Source organism: Schistocerca piceifrons, chromosome X (genome assembly GCF_021461385.2).
Source record: "Schistocerca piceifrons isolate TAMUIC-IGC-003096 chromosome X, iqSchPice1.1, whole genome shotgun sequence".
Taxonomy (NCBI): Eukaryota; Metazoa; Arthropoda; class Insecta; order Orthoptera; family Acrididae; genus Schistocerca; species Schistocerca piceifrons.
In genome coordinates this window covers 337,328,595-337,345,326 of record NC_060149.1, presented here as the reverse complement: position 1 = coordinate 337,345,326, position 16,732 = coordinate 337,328,595, and the positions used below count along the sequence as shown (strand labels likewise).

Sequence of the window (16,732 nt, the reverse complement as noted above, 5' to 3'; positions counted from 1 at the left end):
CCCAAAGAACAAAATACATCTCCTGGTATTTTTTAGCTATGCATTTTGTGATATTATTCTTTCTTTTTGAGTAGTCTGTCTATTTTGCTGTATTGTTTTGAAATCAGTATCATTTGCATGTGCTATTTATTTATTTATTTATTTATTTATTACTATTTGTGTTTTAAATTTCTGGCTGTTGCATGGCACCTTTTATTTGCTTGTATTCATGGTGATATATATCTTGGTTTAATCTGTTATGTCTTATAAGTTTTGGTTGAGAGTTATAATTTATTTCTCTTCAGTATTTAAATTTCTTTACACTGATAGAACTTTTTAAGCTTATTCTGATGCCAATTTTCTGTACTATTTTCTATAGTGATTTAACTTGTTGTTGAGTTTCCTGAATGTTTTTGTAGAGCAAAGTCATCAACAAATATCAAGTGATTTAAAGTTATGTTGACTTTGGATTTTCCAATTTTACTATTCTGTGGGTTAACCCTCTTATTAAGTAGTCCAACACACAATAAAACACTATTCCAACAAATAATAGAACACCAGAGGTGAAGAACAGTCTCCAACTTAAACCTGTTTTTATGAGGCAAGGGCCAGCAAAACTTAAACCTGTTTTTATGAGGCAAGGACCAGCAAATCCTACTCTGAACTTATCTTCACATTTTCCAAAATTTCTTGAGATTTGAAATATTGAAGATCAGTGGACACAATCATACATCTTCTATAATCTACAATGGTAAATCAAAGAGGCTCATTTGATAGACTGTAATATGCCGTGGCTAACTTTAAAGCGATGATTTGCTGTGCACAGCTTCTCCAGGGTCTGAAACCTTCCAGTTATTAACTTACATCTTCTCCTGTTGTTTAAACCTATTATATAAAATTCTGTAGAAAATCTTTTATGTGCAGTACCTCTGTAGTTATGTGGAACACTCTTATCTCCTTTTTGTGTGGAATGGGCGGATTAAAGTCATGGTCCAATGTTAAAGGAATTTTTCTGTTATTCAAATTTTGTATGGTGCCATGTGGTTTCCAGCACCTTGAGAGTTGCTTCCAGAATTTGAGCTGATGGCAGAATTTTTTTGTTAAGGTAATTTTGAAAAGTTTCTGGGTTCTTCACAGTTCAAAATTTTCTTGAACGCTTCTGCAGTGATTTTGGCCCTTTCATTATTGCTGTGCACAATTATTCTTCCTTACTTTTTGGCACTAATGAAGGGGATTTGTAGTTTTTTGTTGGTTTCCATAGATTTTGAAATAGCTTCTGGAATTGCACAAATTAAGTATTCTGTTTTACAGAAACACAGTGACTGATTTCTAGATCTGAGGTAGAATATATAGTGAAAAAGCCTTAGGAAGAGGTTTTGTGGTTGATTCCTTCTGTTCAGCGGATCAGAGCATTCTGATATTGTCTCGTGATTTGTCTGATAATGTTGGTGAATTTTTTTCTGATATTTTTGAGAATGATGACATTTTCTACTATTTTGCAGAATTGAAATTTTAACCATGTCTGCTGTCTTTGTTCATGAAATTTGTCACATTTTGAAGTTCATCAGCCATCTCTGAGGTTTTAAGGGGGCTAAATTTTCAGCAGTTGTTAGGAAATTGGTATCAGTTTTTCTAAATTGTTTGTTAATTTTATGGTTCAGGTTATTTCTTGATAATTGTCATTTCTGATTAATTGGTGAGAGTTGTAAGTCTTGTTTTCTTCATTAGTATTCTATTTCTTCATCCTTAGAAGTGTGAATTTGATTTTGCTTTAGACTATGTCTATTCCTTTTAGCACTTGGTTTTAGGTCTGTCTGGCCTTCATGTGTAGTATGTAGACTTTGAGATGTTGTGTTGTCTGCAGAGTTTGACAAGTGTATGGCCATTCGTATTGATATGTTAGCATAGAACTAATTTCCCAGTTATGTCTCAGTATTTTTTTTTTTATCTTCATAGTTGGGCACTGAAGTCCGCTGATGAGATCTTAATATCATTTTTATTTATGTGGGTTATTGTGCACTTGAGGAGATCACAAAAGTTTTCCCTCATCTTTCCTGGTATTCAATAAGGATAGAAGTTGAAGTAATGAATTACAATTTGTCCAAGGCTGGGACGTGAATCTGGGTCTCCTGTTTACTAGACAGATGTCCTATCCACTACACCATCCTGGCATTGTACCTAACATAGCTGCATGGACTGCCCTAGTCCAGTGGCCTCCCCAACACAAACTTCAATTCACAACTGTCTCCAGGGGTCTCGGATATTGCAATATAATTACATCAGATCAATAGATGATCTACACCTGAGGTACATGCAAGATTTCCCCATTATGTACAAAACTGGGGTACTATTCCAATATTGGAGAGCCTTGGCGATACTGATAATATAAAAAGGGGAAAATCAAGATTGTGTTGGGGAGGGCTTTGGACCAGGGTATTCTGTGCAGCTGTGTTAGCCACAGTGCCCAAGGTGGTGGTGTGGATAGCACATCTGCCTACTTCAGCTTTTACCCTTATCGAAGATAAAGTTGAGACTCAGCATGTCTACAGGAAAATATAATTACATCAAATCAATAGATTTCCTGCTATTATAAAATTTTTCTCTTTGGTATGTACATTGGCCCATATGGTGATATAGATTTTGTTTATTGTTTCTTAAGTTCAATTTGCAATGCTTGGTGAGATGGCTTGAGTATTGATTATACAATGTGCTTCTTTTAAATGTACTATAAAATCCATTTCAAATCAGGGGAATTTTTCGTGACCTTCTGTTGAGGTTTTCTATTGTTAAATCTCTCTCTCTCTCTCTCTCTCTCTCTCTCTCTCTCTCTCACACACACACACACACACACACACACACACACACACACACACACACACACACACACACTTACCAGAGTGTGCATGCACACATACAGGCACATCTCTCCCGTGTACCTCAATGATTATTGTTATTACAAATGATTCTGATCTGTACTTGAAAATCAGGTGTCACCAAAAATGTAATACTTATATTATAGATGTGTCTCTGAACATTCTCTTCTGGTATATAGACAAAGCTTTCTGAACTGGTTGTAAAGGATGTTTTGTAGAATTTATCACTTCCAAAATTGTAAATGTTCAGATTTATTGTAAATTTATTTACCAGGACACTAGTGAATGAAGGTTTCCTGTAAAGTTTTTGGCTACTGCAATATGCACCTGACACAACATGATTTAAGAGTTTGATTTGCTGTATGACCAACATCTGTAATTTATATTTAGTGTATTTACACTTAAAATATAGGTTTAGGTAAGCAATAAAAGAATGTTTATAGCTACTGCCTTTCTATCTGGCACATCCAATACATCTTGAATTCCACATTTCACCTTTCTTAGGCATCGCAGTTCCAGAGAATATGCATTGTCCTGTTAATTGTACATTCAGCTGTATCTAAAGATTTTACAGTTCTCTTCTTATTGTGAAAACCATAGTTTCATAAGAAATCGTTTTGCCTTAACAGCTGATGGCTATGGAGCAACAGGTTCCAATGAATTCTGGAGGGAACTTCAGTCTTGGAGGAGGCTCATTGTGGAGAAGTTCTGGTGAAGCAAGAGAGGAAAAAATTCAAAAATTAGGTGTTTCTATACCACAACTAATCAAGCAAGTAGAGGTAAGTTAATAGATATCTGAATGATCTTTTAAACTAAATAAAAACCTTTCCTCAAGTTGGTTTGTATATTTTTATTTATAAACATTGCATGAATTTTCACTCTGAGTGCGAATTGTTTTGAAACCTTGTAGCAAACTGAAACAGTGTGTAGGACTAATTTCAGAACCTTGCCTTTCACAGGCAATGCTGCTTCTGACTGAGTTATACAAGCACAGCTGATGACCAGCCCTAACACTTCTACCAGTATCTTTCTACTGTCTTCCTGCCAGTACCTCTCTGCTAGCTTTTGTACTTCACAGGAGTTGCCCTGTGTACCTTGTAGAACTCCTTCAGGAGTGCTAGTCCTGAAAGGTATGCAGGAGAACTTTGGAAGTAGTTTTGTGAGTAGGAAAGAGATACTGAGAGAAATGAAGCTGTGATGGTGGATCACGAGTTGTGCTTGGATAGCTCAGGTGGTATGAGCAATGTTATTGATTTGAGTCCTGGTCTGTAACACAGTTTTCATGTGGCAGGAAGTTTCATAGTCCTCTTGGAGGTTGAAACATTTTTTGTACAGTTGAAAGAAGTTGTGTTCAATAGTATGATACCCACACAGTGTGGATGTTATGGATAGACAGTGGTGGCTACTTAAAAACAGTCTGATGTAGTTGTTTTGTTCTAGTATAAATTGATAGTCTTGTAATGAAACAAAGCATAAATAGGTATGGTGATTCTCAACAAAGTTAAAGAATGTGATTCTGAGCTAAGTAACATATTAAGCTATCTGTGTAACCAGTCGTTTATCGGTGGAATATTTCCTGAATGGCTGAAATATGCTGAAGTTAAGCCACTGTTTCAGAAGGCAGATAAAGAAATAGCATCAAATTTCCGTCCAATTTCACTGTTGCCAGCATTCTCAAAAATTTTGGAAAAAGTAATGTACAGTCGTCTTTATAACCATCTTATCTCAAATAACATACTGTCAAAGTCACAGTTTGGATTTCTAAAAGGTTCTGATATTGAGAAGGCTATCTACACTTACAGTGAAAATGTGCTTAATTCATTAGACAAAAAATTGCAGGCAACTGGTATATTTTGTGATCTGTCAAAGGCATTTGACTGTGCAAATCACAATATCCTTTTAAGTAAATTAGAATATTATGGTGCAACAGGAAATGCTGCAAAATGGTTCAAATCTTATGTCTCTGGCAGGAAACAAAGGGTGTTATTGGGAAAGAGACATGTATCAAGCTATCGGGCATCATCCAACCGGGAACTAATTACATGTGGGGTCCCACAAGGTTCCAATTTGGGGCCCTTACCTTTTCTTGTGTATATCAATGACCTTTCATCAGTAACATTACCAGATGCCAATTTTGTTTTGTTTGCCGATGATACAAACATTGCAATAAATAGCAAATCAAGTGTAGTCTTACAAAGATCAGCCAATAAAATATTTGTGGACATTAATCACTGGTTCCTAGCCAATTCTTTGTCACTAAACTTTGAAAAAACACACTACACGCAGTTCAGAACTTGTAAGGGGTGTCCCACGAGTATTTGTCTAACATACGATGACAAGAAGATAGAAGAGGTGGACAGTGTTAAATTCTTGGTATTACAGCTTGATAATAAATTCAACTGGGGAGGAGCACACCACAGAACTGCTGAAGCGTCTTAAAAAATCTCTGTTTGCAATGCGAATTTTGTCAGACATAGGGGATATAAAAATGAAAAAGCTGGCAAACTATGCTTACTTTCATTCCATAATGTCATATGGGATTATTTTTTGGGGTAATTCATCAAGCCAAGCTAAAGTTTTCTGGGCACAAAAATGTGCAGTAAGAGTTATATGTGGTGTGAACTCAAGAACATCCTGCAGAAGCCTGTTTAGGGAACTAGGGATACTAACTACTAATTCCCAATATATTTATTCCTTAATGAAATTTGTCATTAAAAATATATCACTTTTTCAAACCAACAGCTCAATTCATGGAATCAATACTAGAAATAAGAATAATCTCCACAAGGATTTAAAGTCACTTAGTCTTGTACAAAAAGGTGTGCATTATTCAGGAACACACATTTTCAATAACTTGCCAGCAGCCATAAAAAGCTTAACAACCAATGAAATTCAGTTTAAGAGAAGCCTAAAGGATTTATTGGTGGCCAACTCCTTTTACTCCATTGATGAATTTCTTAGTAAAACCAACTGACTTATATATAAGTACAATATAACTTCTGCACCATTTCAGTGCAGTAATGTGTTCATTGTAAATAAGTATTATAGTAGTTGTATTACATGTTTATTACCCTATAAATAAATAAAAAAACTTTTTTATTTTAAATTCAGTGCATTAGTATTTGTAAAATGACTCTTTCATATAGTGTTCATTGAAAAATGACGATCATTCCACTTGGGACCTGTGGAATGGTACATTAGCTTATTTGTTTTAGTTGTAAATATTTGTCATGTATTGTTGTTTTTCTGACATGTTCCACATCCTGGAGGACATCCTCACTACGGATCAATTGGAATGAAAGTAAATCTAATCTAAATCTAATCTGGGCTTAGCAGAACTAGGTAATCTACCTTGCAGACTGTAGAATGTAAGACATGTAAACAGTTATATAAGTGTAACACTAGTAGTAAGAACAACTTGTTTGTAAATGAAAGATATGTCTGACTAAAACAACAAATGTGTTTTATTAATACTATTAACTTACATTGGTAAAGGAATCATTAATATTGAAGTCTTTTTTTGTATTAAATATGAGGGAGAGCTGAAATGTAATGCCTCCAAATTTTTATGTGAAAACTCATAAAACTTTTTAAACAAAACAAATGTTATTGACATTCTACATCTGTTCTTTATGTCTACATATTTGCAGCCCTCCACCACTAGAAGCATCTGAATTATAGCATGTAACAAAGTGGTGTTAAACATAACTGCATTGGTGCATGAGAAATAGTCTGGTGTAATAGAGTTTAGAGTTCTAAGAGTTCATCTGCACTAGAGTGCTGTGACATATGCAACAATCCATTTCCTTTGGTTCACTGTCACTAATCACCATCCCTACAGTCCCAAATTGGCCCCATCTGATTTTCATCTGTTTCCAGAACTTTAAGACCACTTTTGAGGATTAACTTTGAAAGTGACGAAGTGGTGGAAGCAGAGCGGAGGTTGCGGGGCCATCAACAAAGCCAAAGCCAAAAGTGTGTGGGTCCATCAAAAAAGTCAGACAACCTGCAGTGACGATATCAACAAACTGGTCTCTCATTGGGAGAAATGTGCTCATTGCGAGGGTGACCGTATTGAGAAATAAATATGTAGACATGAAGAATGAGGATGCGGAATGTCAATAATGTTTGTTTGTTGAAATATCTTTAAGAATTGTCAAATAAAGAATTTGGAGACATTACTTTTCAGTATGCCTTCATCATTTTAGTTTAACTGAAGAGAATTTGCTAACCAATTAAAATACCTACACTGTTTAGGAAAATCAAGACAAAGTTGAATGTGCAAATGAAGATCTGAGAGCTGATTTGGAGCGTTGGAACCACGAGAAAAAAGAAGATCTGAAGAAAATATTTCTTGCACTTGCAAATCAGCAGATTAAATATTATGAGCAGGTATTAATAGATTTTTTGAAGTTGATTTATGACTTCATTTCATCAGGAGCCTGAAAGTTGGAGTGAACCCTCTCTTTCTTTTTTTTTTTCTTTTTTTTTTTTTCTTTTTTCTTTTTTTTTTAAGAACAAGTGTCTTTGTGTATATCAGTTGAGTCTGTGTGAATTATTATGTGTGAAATAGTTCCCTTTGGTTACATTTATGATATTTAAGACTTAACAGATCTACTAATGTTTGGCTATAGCAAAGTGTGACTTAATATCTTCATAAATGTGTGTAATTTATTTGCATTTTCTATTTTCTATCCATGACTGATGGACATGGCCATTGTATGTTTTACTTGTTGCTATGGATTTTTCTTGAGTTTGCTATAAACAGTGGTTGATGTTCACTCATTATTGCACTTTGTTACATTCTGGCAGTATGTGCAGTGTTCCTGAATGTAACAGAACTTCAAAATATTTAAGAATTGAAATGCTTAATTATTCCTTACACAATGTCAATAACAATATCCTGTTGTTGACTTGTTGTTGTTGTGGTTTGCAACCCAGAGACTGGTTTGATGCAGCTCTCCATGCTACTATATCCTGTGCATGCTTCATCTCCCAGTACCTACTGCAACCTACATCCTTCTGAATTTGCTTAGTATTCATCTCTTGGTCTCCCTCTACGATTTTTACCCTCCACACCGCCCTCCAGTACTAAATTGGTGATCCCTTGATGCCTCAGAACATGTCCTACCAATCGATTCCTTCTTCTAATCAAGTTGTGCCACAAATTTCTCTTCTTCCCAATTCTCTTCAATACCCCCTCATTAGTTATGTGATCTACCCATCTAATCTTCAGCATTCTTCTGTAGCACCACATTTCGAAAGCTTCTATTCTCTTCTTGTCCAAACTATTTATTGTCCATGTTTTACTCACATACATGGCTACAGTCCATACAAATATTTTCAAAAACGACTCCCTGACACTTAAATCTATACTCGATGTTAACAGATTTCTCTTCTTCAGAAACGCTTTCCTTGCCATTGCCAGTCAACATGTTATATCCTCTCTACTTCGACCATCATCTGTTATTTTGCTCCCCAAATAACAAAACTCCTTTACTACTTTAAGTGTCTCATTTCCTAATCTAATTCCCTCAGCATCACCCGACTTAATTCGACTACATTCCATTATCCTTGTTTTGCTTTTGTTGATGTTCATCTTATACCCTCCTTTCAAGACACTGTCCATTCCGTTCAACTGCTCTTCCAGGTCCCTTGGTGTCTCTGACAGAATTACAATGTCATTGCCAAACCTCAAAGTTTTTATTTCTTCTCCATGGATTTTAATACCTACTCCAAATTTTTCTTTTGTTTCCTTCACTGCTCGCTCAGTATAAAGATTGAGTAACAACGGGGGTAGGCTACAACCCTGTCTCACTCCCTTCCCAACCACTGCTTCCCCTTCATGCCCCTCGACTCTTACAACCGCCATCGGGTTTCTGTACAAATTGTAAATAGCCCTTCACTCCCTGTATTTTATTCCTGCCACCTTCAGAATTTGAAAGAGAGTATTCCAGTCAACATTGTCAAAAGCTTTCTCTAAGTCTACAAATGCTAGAAATGTAGGTTTGCCTTTCCTTAATCTATCTTCTAAGATAAGTCATAGGGTCAGTATTGCCTAATGTGTTCCAACATTTCTACGGAATCCAAACTGATCTTCCCCGAGTTTGACTTCTACCAGTTTTTCCATTCGTTTATAAAGAATTTGTGTTATTATTTTGCAGCTGTGACTTATTAAACTGATAGTTCTGTAATTTTCACATCTGTCAACACCTGCTTTCTTTGGGATTGGAATTATTATGTTCTTCTTGAAGCCTGAGGGTATTTCACCTGTCTCATACAGCTTGCTCACCAGATAGTAGAGTTTTGTCAGGGCTGGCTCTCCCAAGGCTATAAGTAGTTCTAATGGAATGTTGTCTACTCTCGGGGCCTTGTTTCGACTTAGATCTTTCAGTGCTCTGTCAAACTCTTCATGCGGTATCATATCTCCCATTTCATTTTCATCTGCATCTTCTTCCATTTCCATAATATTGTCCTCAAGTACATCGCCCATATGTAGACCCTCTATATACTCCTTCCACCTTTCTGCTTTCCCTTCTTTGCTTAGAACTGGGTTTCCATCTGAGCTCTTGATATTCATACAAGTGTTTCTCTTTTCTCCAAAGGTGTCTTCAGTATTCCTGTAGGCAGTATCTATCTTACCCCTAGTGAGATAAGCCTCTACATCCTTACATTTGTCCTCTAGCCATCCTGTTGAGCCATTTTGCACTTCCTGTCAATCTCATATTTGAGACGTTTGTATTCCTTTTTGCCTGCTTCGTTTACTGCAATTTTATATTTTCTCCTTTCGCCAATTAAATTCAATATATCTTCTGTTACCCAAGGATTTCTACTAGCCCTCGTCTTTTTACCTACTTGATCCTCTGCTGTCTTCACTACTTCATCCCTCAAAGCTACCCATTCTTCTTCTACTGTATTTCTTTCCCCATTCCTGTCAATCGTTTCCTTAAGCTCTCCCTGAAACTCTGTACAATCTATGGTTTAGTCAGTTTATCCAGGTCCCACTTCCTTAAATTCCCACCTTTTTGTAGTTTCTTCAGTTTTAATCTACAGTTCATAACCAATAGATTGTGGTCAGAGTCCACATCTGCCCGTGGAAATGTCTTAAAATTTAAAATCTGGTTCCTAAATCTGTCTTACCATTATATAATCTATTTGAAACCTTCCACTATCTCCAGGGTTCTTCCATGTATACAACCTTCTTTCATGTTTCTTGAACCAAGTGTTAGCTATGATTAAGTTATGCTCTGTGCAAAATTCTACCAGATGGCTTCCACTTAAATTTCTTACCCCCAATCCATATTCACTTATGTTTCCTTCTCATCCTTTCCCTACTATCGAATTCCAGTCATCCATGACTATTAAATTTTCGTCTCCCTTCACTATCTGTATCATTTCTTTTATCTCATCATACATTTCATCAATCTCTTCATCTGCATAGCTAGTTGGCATATAAACTTGTACTACTGTGGTAGGCATGGGCTTTGTGTCTATCTTGGCCACAATAATGCATTTGCTATGGCTTTGGCAGTAGCTTACCCACACTGCTATTTTTTTATTCATTATTAAACCTACTCCAGCATTACCCCTATTTAATTTTGTATTTATAACCCTGTATTAACCTGACCAGAAGTCTTGTTCCTCCTGCCACCGAACTTCACTAATTGCCACTATGTCTAACATTAACCTATCCATTTCCCTTCTTAAATTTTCTAACCTACATGTGCGATTAAGGGATCTGACATTCCACTCTCCGATCCGCAGAATGCCAGTTTTCTTTCTCGTGATGACGACGACGTCCTGAGTAGTCCCCGCCCGGAGATCCATATGGGAGACTATTTTACCTCCGGAATATTTTACCCAAGAGGACGCCATCATCATTTAACCATACAGTAAAGCTGCATGCCTTCGGGAAAAATTACGGCTGTAGTTTCCCCTTGCTTTCAGCCGTTCGCAGTACCAGCACAACAAGGCCATTTTGGTTAGTGTTACAAGGCCAGATCAGTCAGTCATCCAGACTGTTGCCCCGGCAACTACTGAAAAAGGGTGCTGCCACTCTTCAGGAACCACACGTTTGTCTTGCCTCTCAACAGATACTCCTCCGTTGTGGTTGCACCTACGGTACGGCTATCTGTATCATTGAGGCACGCAAGCACGCAATGGCAAAGTCCATTGTTCATTGGGGGGAGGAAACCTATAAAACATAAAATTGCTGAACATTTTATTTGGCCATATTTCCATATTCAGTTGACTCCTGATTGTTGTAAGAAGGGGAGGAGACTCACACTAAGTATAAATTCATGTTGACTGCATGGTCTTAATCAGAAAAATAATTAGCTCTGCTCATGAAACCCTGTTTAATTACTTAAGGCCCCCCTCAAGGTTTGACTTCCATATTTTTTCTTAATTTTGCACAGTGTGTAACCCACCCACTGAGTGCAAAGATCCTGTGCACCCCTTATTGTTATGGATTTATGCATGCAGCTGACAACTGATGCACGAGCTGAAAACTCCCCATGGATGCTGCCTGTACCAAACACATGCAGAATATTCACTGCAAAGTTGATACCCATACTTAGACCCTTGCAACAAGTTGTAAAATCCTTGTGTGCAGCAACCACATGAGTTTCCTACAAAAATAGATATGTGCTATCCTGGTAACATTCTGTCTTTAACATATTACATCTTGTAATAGTATTTCTTTGATTAGCTACATAAATCATGTTTCATTTTACAAAATCTTCATATAGTGTTACACAGCCAAATAGTGTAATGTGTAACGTACAACATGGCTCATCATAAGTGCAGACTTGGCATATTTAACACCAACTTTGCATTATATATTTCTGAGTGGGAAGTAATCAAACAATGGAAACTCCAGGCAGGAATATCAACAATATAGGGAAAGACAGATTGCTACTTACCATAAAGAAGACACTTCAAGTTGTTGACAGGCACAATTAAGACACTTACATAAAGCTTTTGGCCACAGCCTTCATCAGTAAAAGACACACACACACACACACACACACACACACACACACACACACACACACACACACACACACACAAGCGCCAACTCCAGTGTCTCTGGTGCGAGATGCTGGAATTGGTGGTCGTGTGTACGTGAGGTGTGCTTGCATGTGTGTCTGCCTCTTTACTGATGAATGCTGTGGCCGAAAGCTTTATGTATAAGTGTATTTTAACTGTGCCTGTGTGCAACTCGACATGTCTTTTTTACAGTAAGTAGCAATCTGTCAGTAGAAAGTAATAATTACAAATATTATTAAAGATAATTTTTTTTCTCATGACTTGGGAGATGCAAATGAACCATGATTTTGATGAAACTTCCTGGCAGATTAAAACTGTGTGCCCGACCGAGACTCGAACTCGGGACTTTTGCCTTTCGTGGGCAAGTGTTCTACCATCTGAGCTACCGAAGCACGACTCACGCCCGGTCCTCACAGCTTTACTTCTGCCAGTATCTCATCTCCAAAGGTCGGGCACACAGTTTTAATCTGCCAGGAAGTTTCGTACCAGCGCACACTCCGCTGCAGAGTGAAAATCTCATTCTGGAAACATCCCCCAGGCTGTGACTAAGCCATGTCTCCGCTATACCCTTTCTTTCAGGAGTGCTAGTTCTGCAAGGTTCGCAGGAGAGCTTCTGTAAAGTTTGGAAGGTAGGAGACGAGATACTGGCAGAAGTAAAGCTGTGAGGACCAGGCGTGAGTCGTGCTTCGGTAGCTCAGATGGTAGAGCACTTGCCCGCGTAAGGCAAAGGTCCCGAGTTCGAGTCTCGGTCGGGCACACAGTTTTAATCTGCTAGGAAGTTTCATATCAGCGCACACTCCGCTGCAGAGAGAAAATCTCATTCTGGAAACATCCCTCAGGCTGTGACTAAGCCATGTCTCCGCTATATCCTTTCTTTCAGGGGTGCTAGTTCTGCAAGGTTCGCAGGAGAGCTTCTGTAAAGTTTGGAAGGTAGGAGACGAGATACTGGCAGAAGTAAAGCTGTGAGGACCGGGCGTGAGTCGTGCTTCGGTAGCTCAGATGGTAGAGCACTTGCCCGCGAAAGGCAAAGGTCCCGAGTTCGAGTCTCGGTCGGGCACACAGTTTTAATCTGCCAGGAAGTTTCATACCGGCGCACACTCCGCTGCAGAGAGAAAATCTCATTCTGGAAACATCCCTCAGGCTGTGACTAAGCCATGTCTCCGCTATATCCTTTCTTTCAGGGGTGCTAGTTCTGCAAGGTTCGCAGGAGAGCTTCTGTAAAGTTTGGAAGGTAGGAGACGAGATACTGGCAGAAGTAAAGCTGTGAGGACCGGGCGTGAGTCGTGCTTCGGTAGCTCAGATGGTAGAGCACTTGCCCGCGAAAGGCAAAGGTCCCGAGTTCGAGTCTCGGTCGGGCACACAGTTTTAATCTGCCAGGAAGTTTCATACCGGCGCACACTCCGCTGCAGAGTGAAAATCTCATTCATGACTTTGATGTTTGTTTGAAGTGGGTTTGATGTTATTGAAACATTTTTCTGCACATTAGTTGTTGACATTCATTTTCTCCCAAAATGATTTTTTAAAAGATCACCTAGAAAATACACATCACAAAGAAATTGTTTTATAGAACCTACGATATCTGAGTGCATATACATGTGAATACATAGGGAACATGTGACTGAGCAATTATGAAGTTGGTGCACTTTTCGTGTGCATATAACTTCTTTAGAAACACCAAAAAGTCCTAGAAACATAAGCTTTCTAATTACAATACCTTTCTAATTATGCTTTCAGTTATAACAAAAGAATACATTTTAGGAAACTAGAATTTTAAATCTTCATAATGAAAGTTTTTGTTTTTTAAATAAATTTTGAATTTGCTATTGAAAACTCTAGTTTTTGTGGGTTTCTTTACTTTATAATTTTCAATAAGTTTCATCTAATAACATGTTTTTCACTGAAGCTAATTCTTATTTCAATCGGGTAACAAATAAATGCTTTTCAATAGTAAATTTCAGTCCAAAACATTCTTAAATTTTAAATTTCTACAATTTAGGAAATTTCTGCATTACTCATTTACTGTTCAACAGATTGTATAGGACTAAACCAAAATGTGAAACAAACTATTAAAGGAATCTATCTCTTTGTTTGTAAGAAACTCTTCGGAGGAGATGACGAACTACTTCTTGTGACCGTGTGTGTGTGTGTGTGTGTGTGTGTGTGTGTGTGTGTGTGTGTGTGTGTGTGTGCACATGCACATACTTCACTTCCACATTTCACTTGTTCACTTGTCCTACAGCCATGACACTGGCCATGTTGGGTGCTTGGGAACCTAAACTGGATGCAGTGTACCTAAACACTGAGCTAGTTTTTTGGAAGTATGGCTCATATTGCAAATGTGACCAGCCAACTGGTGGTGGTGGTGGTGGTGGTGGCTTCTGTTGTTGTTTTTATTCATCCGTTTTATTTGTCTATGGGTAACATTTACAAGTTACTGGACATATCATGGTATCACAAAGTTTGACTAGGATGGGACCTACTTACTGTAGGAACAATCGCATAATTCGCTTAAAATGATAGAAGAAAGTCATAGGAAACTTAAATCAGTACATGTTGATGGAGATCGGATTCTCCAGCCTTCCAGATATAAGGCCAGTCTCTTAGCAGCAGCACGATCTTGTTCAGTTTATTCCAAGTACATTGCTGTTTTATTTTCGTGTTCTTGCAAAGCATTTAACCACGGTACACCAGTTCACAAAAGCAGTTGGGTCTCCTATCAGTAACATAACCTACAGCTGCCCCTATCAAAATGTAACTCCACCGAGTGAGGTGGCGCAGTGGTTAGCACACAGGACTCTCATTCGGAGTATGGCGATTCAAACCTGTGTCCAGCCATCCTGATTTAGGTTTTCCATGATTTCCCTAAATTATGTAAGGCAAATTCTGGGATGGTCCCTTTTGAAGGGGCACTGCTGATTCCCTTCCCCAACCTTTTGTAAGTCGACGGAACTGATGACCTTGCTGTTTGGTCCCCTCCCCTGAATCAATCAACCAACTAAAATGTAACTTAGAACTGCCCATTTTTGGGCTGTGGTTGGCTGAAGCTTTCCCTCTCTTGCAGGTATTGCTCATGGCTGCCATACAGGAAGGCTGTGGCTGTTATCTCTCAAAAATACAGTGTGAGGGCTCTCTAAAAAATTTACAGGCTGTGTCACAATTCCCAAAAATTTAGCACATCAAACCATATTAAAAATGAAGCATATTGGAGAGATTTGTAACACTTTAAAGGTGAGGACCTCCAAATATGAGATAATAGCTTCATTGCATGTTTGATGTTTCAATTATGAACTTGACATTTAATGTTTCCAGTGTGTGCTCAGTTCATGGCTTTCATGAGTGACAAAACTGAGATGTTTCGGTGATGTCACAGGTCCTGTGCTGTGATGGGCTGAGAGAAGGAAACTGAGCAGTTATAACATACTGTAATTGATGGTTTTTATGTTTTTTACTTGCATATTAAAAATATGCAGTTTTAACTGATAGACCACATCAAAGAACTTTCCAAAATGTATAATTTTGTGTGGTTTCTTGTGCTAAAGCGCAAGGAAAGATGATGTTGGCTAAGCATATTGCTTGATATTACAGTTTTTAAGACTCTAGGTGTAATGCAGTTGTTCACAATAAAATAAAACTCATAGAAACTTGGGTACAATACACTCACAAAGAAACCTGCAAATAATGCATTTTATCCCACAAATTCCATTAACAGGCAAGAAAATTGTTAGCATCTGAAGATAATGGCACATGTTTCATGCAATTATTTGCTCTTGCCAGTTAGTGACACACATGTTCCCATATTCTGCTGCAATCTAGTGAGTTACAAGCGTAACATGCCTTTCGTCCTGTGGATTGCCAATGCCAGAAACAAAAATCTGTAACTTTGTCAAGACATTGATTAATGACGCATAAAACATGAGAGATTCAGAGATGAAGATTTGAGAGTGAAGGTTCAGCCACCCTTTTGATTCCCTTTTAAGCAGCAGAATGTGAAAATCATGTGGAGATTGGTGAGACACCTATAGGCTCTACAAACAGAGCCTTCAGGAAGCCCATAAGAACTGTCCTTAATGGAAGCCATGCTCCCATACGTCTATTACACGGAGGTAAATAGCATTTCATGTACAACCTTCAGACTAGCTACTACCCATTCAAAAAAAATGTATTCTATTTAACCGTTCCAAAAATGTCACTGTTATTTAAATCTCTGAGAAATTTTCAAAAACATGTCCTGCTAATATGAATTCTGTAATACATTTTTGAGAAATATGTTTTATTTTGTATTTTGGTGTGGCTCCACCTGAGAGCCTTCAACTGCAGTCAGCTCCTGCTCCCTTTATACAATTCACTGTTCTGCTTTATGTGTGATGTGTGACACAACACCTGGTTCTTGATAGGACAAATCACAGACAAAATTAAATATCCTTGTTCTTATAATTTTTGAATATGTGGTAGAATAATTTTCCAACTCATGGAAAGGTACTCTATTTATTACCCTCTGTAGAACAGGGAGAGGATGCTACATACTTTAGTGTTGCCCTCACTAGTCATATACAGAAAACAATGTATTACATGGTAAACTGATATCCTACTGGGAGCCTTGTCGTAATACAGTTTCTATGTTAGTGCTTTTACAGTTTCAGGAGATAGCATTTCAGCACTGAGAACCTGTTCCCAGTGGACAAAGCTTTATTGTTGAGAATTCACATAACAGATGTCTTTTTATGTTGAATACACATGTGATAATACTTGGAGACATATCAAACACATTCATTGAATACATACCAGATGACATTGTAACATCTTCGTGTGGTCCTTTATCTCAAAATTAT

At 37.8% G+C, this 16,732-nt stretch overlaps 1 protein-coding gene across 3 annotated transcripts in view; it reads left to right on the top strand.

Moving 5' to 3' along the window:
* LOC124721469 (sorting nexin-7-like) overlaps nt 1-16,732 on the top strand; it is a 191,176-nt gene that overhangs the window by 116,974 nt on the left and 57,470 nt on the right. For all 3 annotated transcript variants that reach the window (XM_047246463.1, XM_047246464.1, XM_047246462.1), the window contains 2 exons: nt 3,482-3,631; nt 7,110-7,244. In XM_047246463.1, the coding sequence (XP_047102419.1) occupies nt 3,482-3,631; nt 7,110-7,244 (285 nt within the window). The remainder of the gene's footprint in view (nt 1-3,481; nt 3,632-7,109; nt 7,245-16,732) is intronic.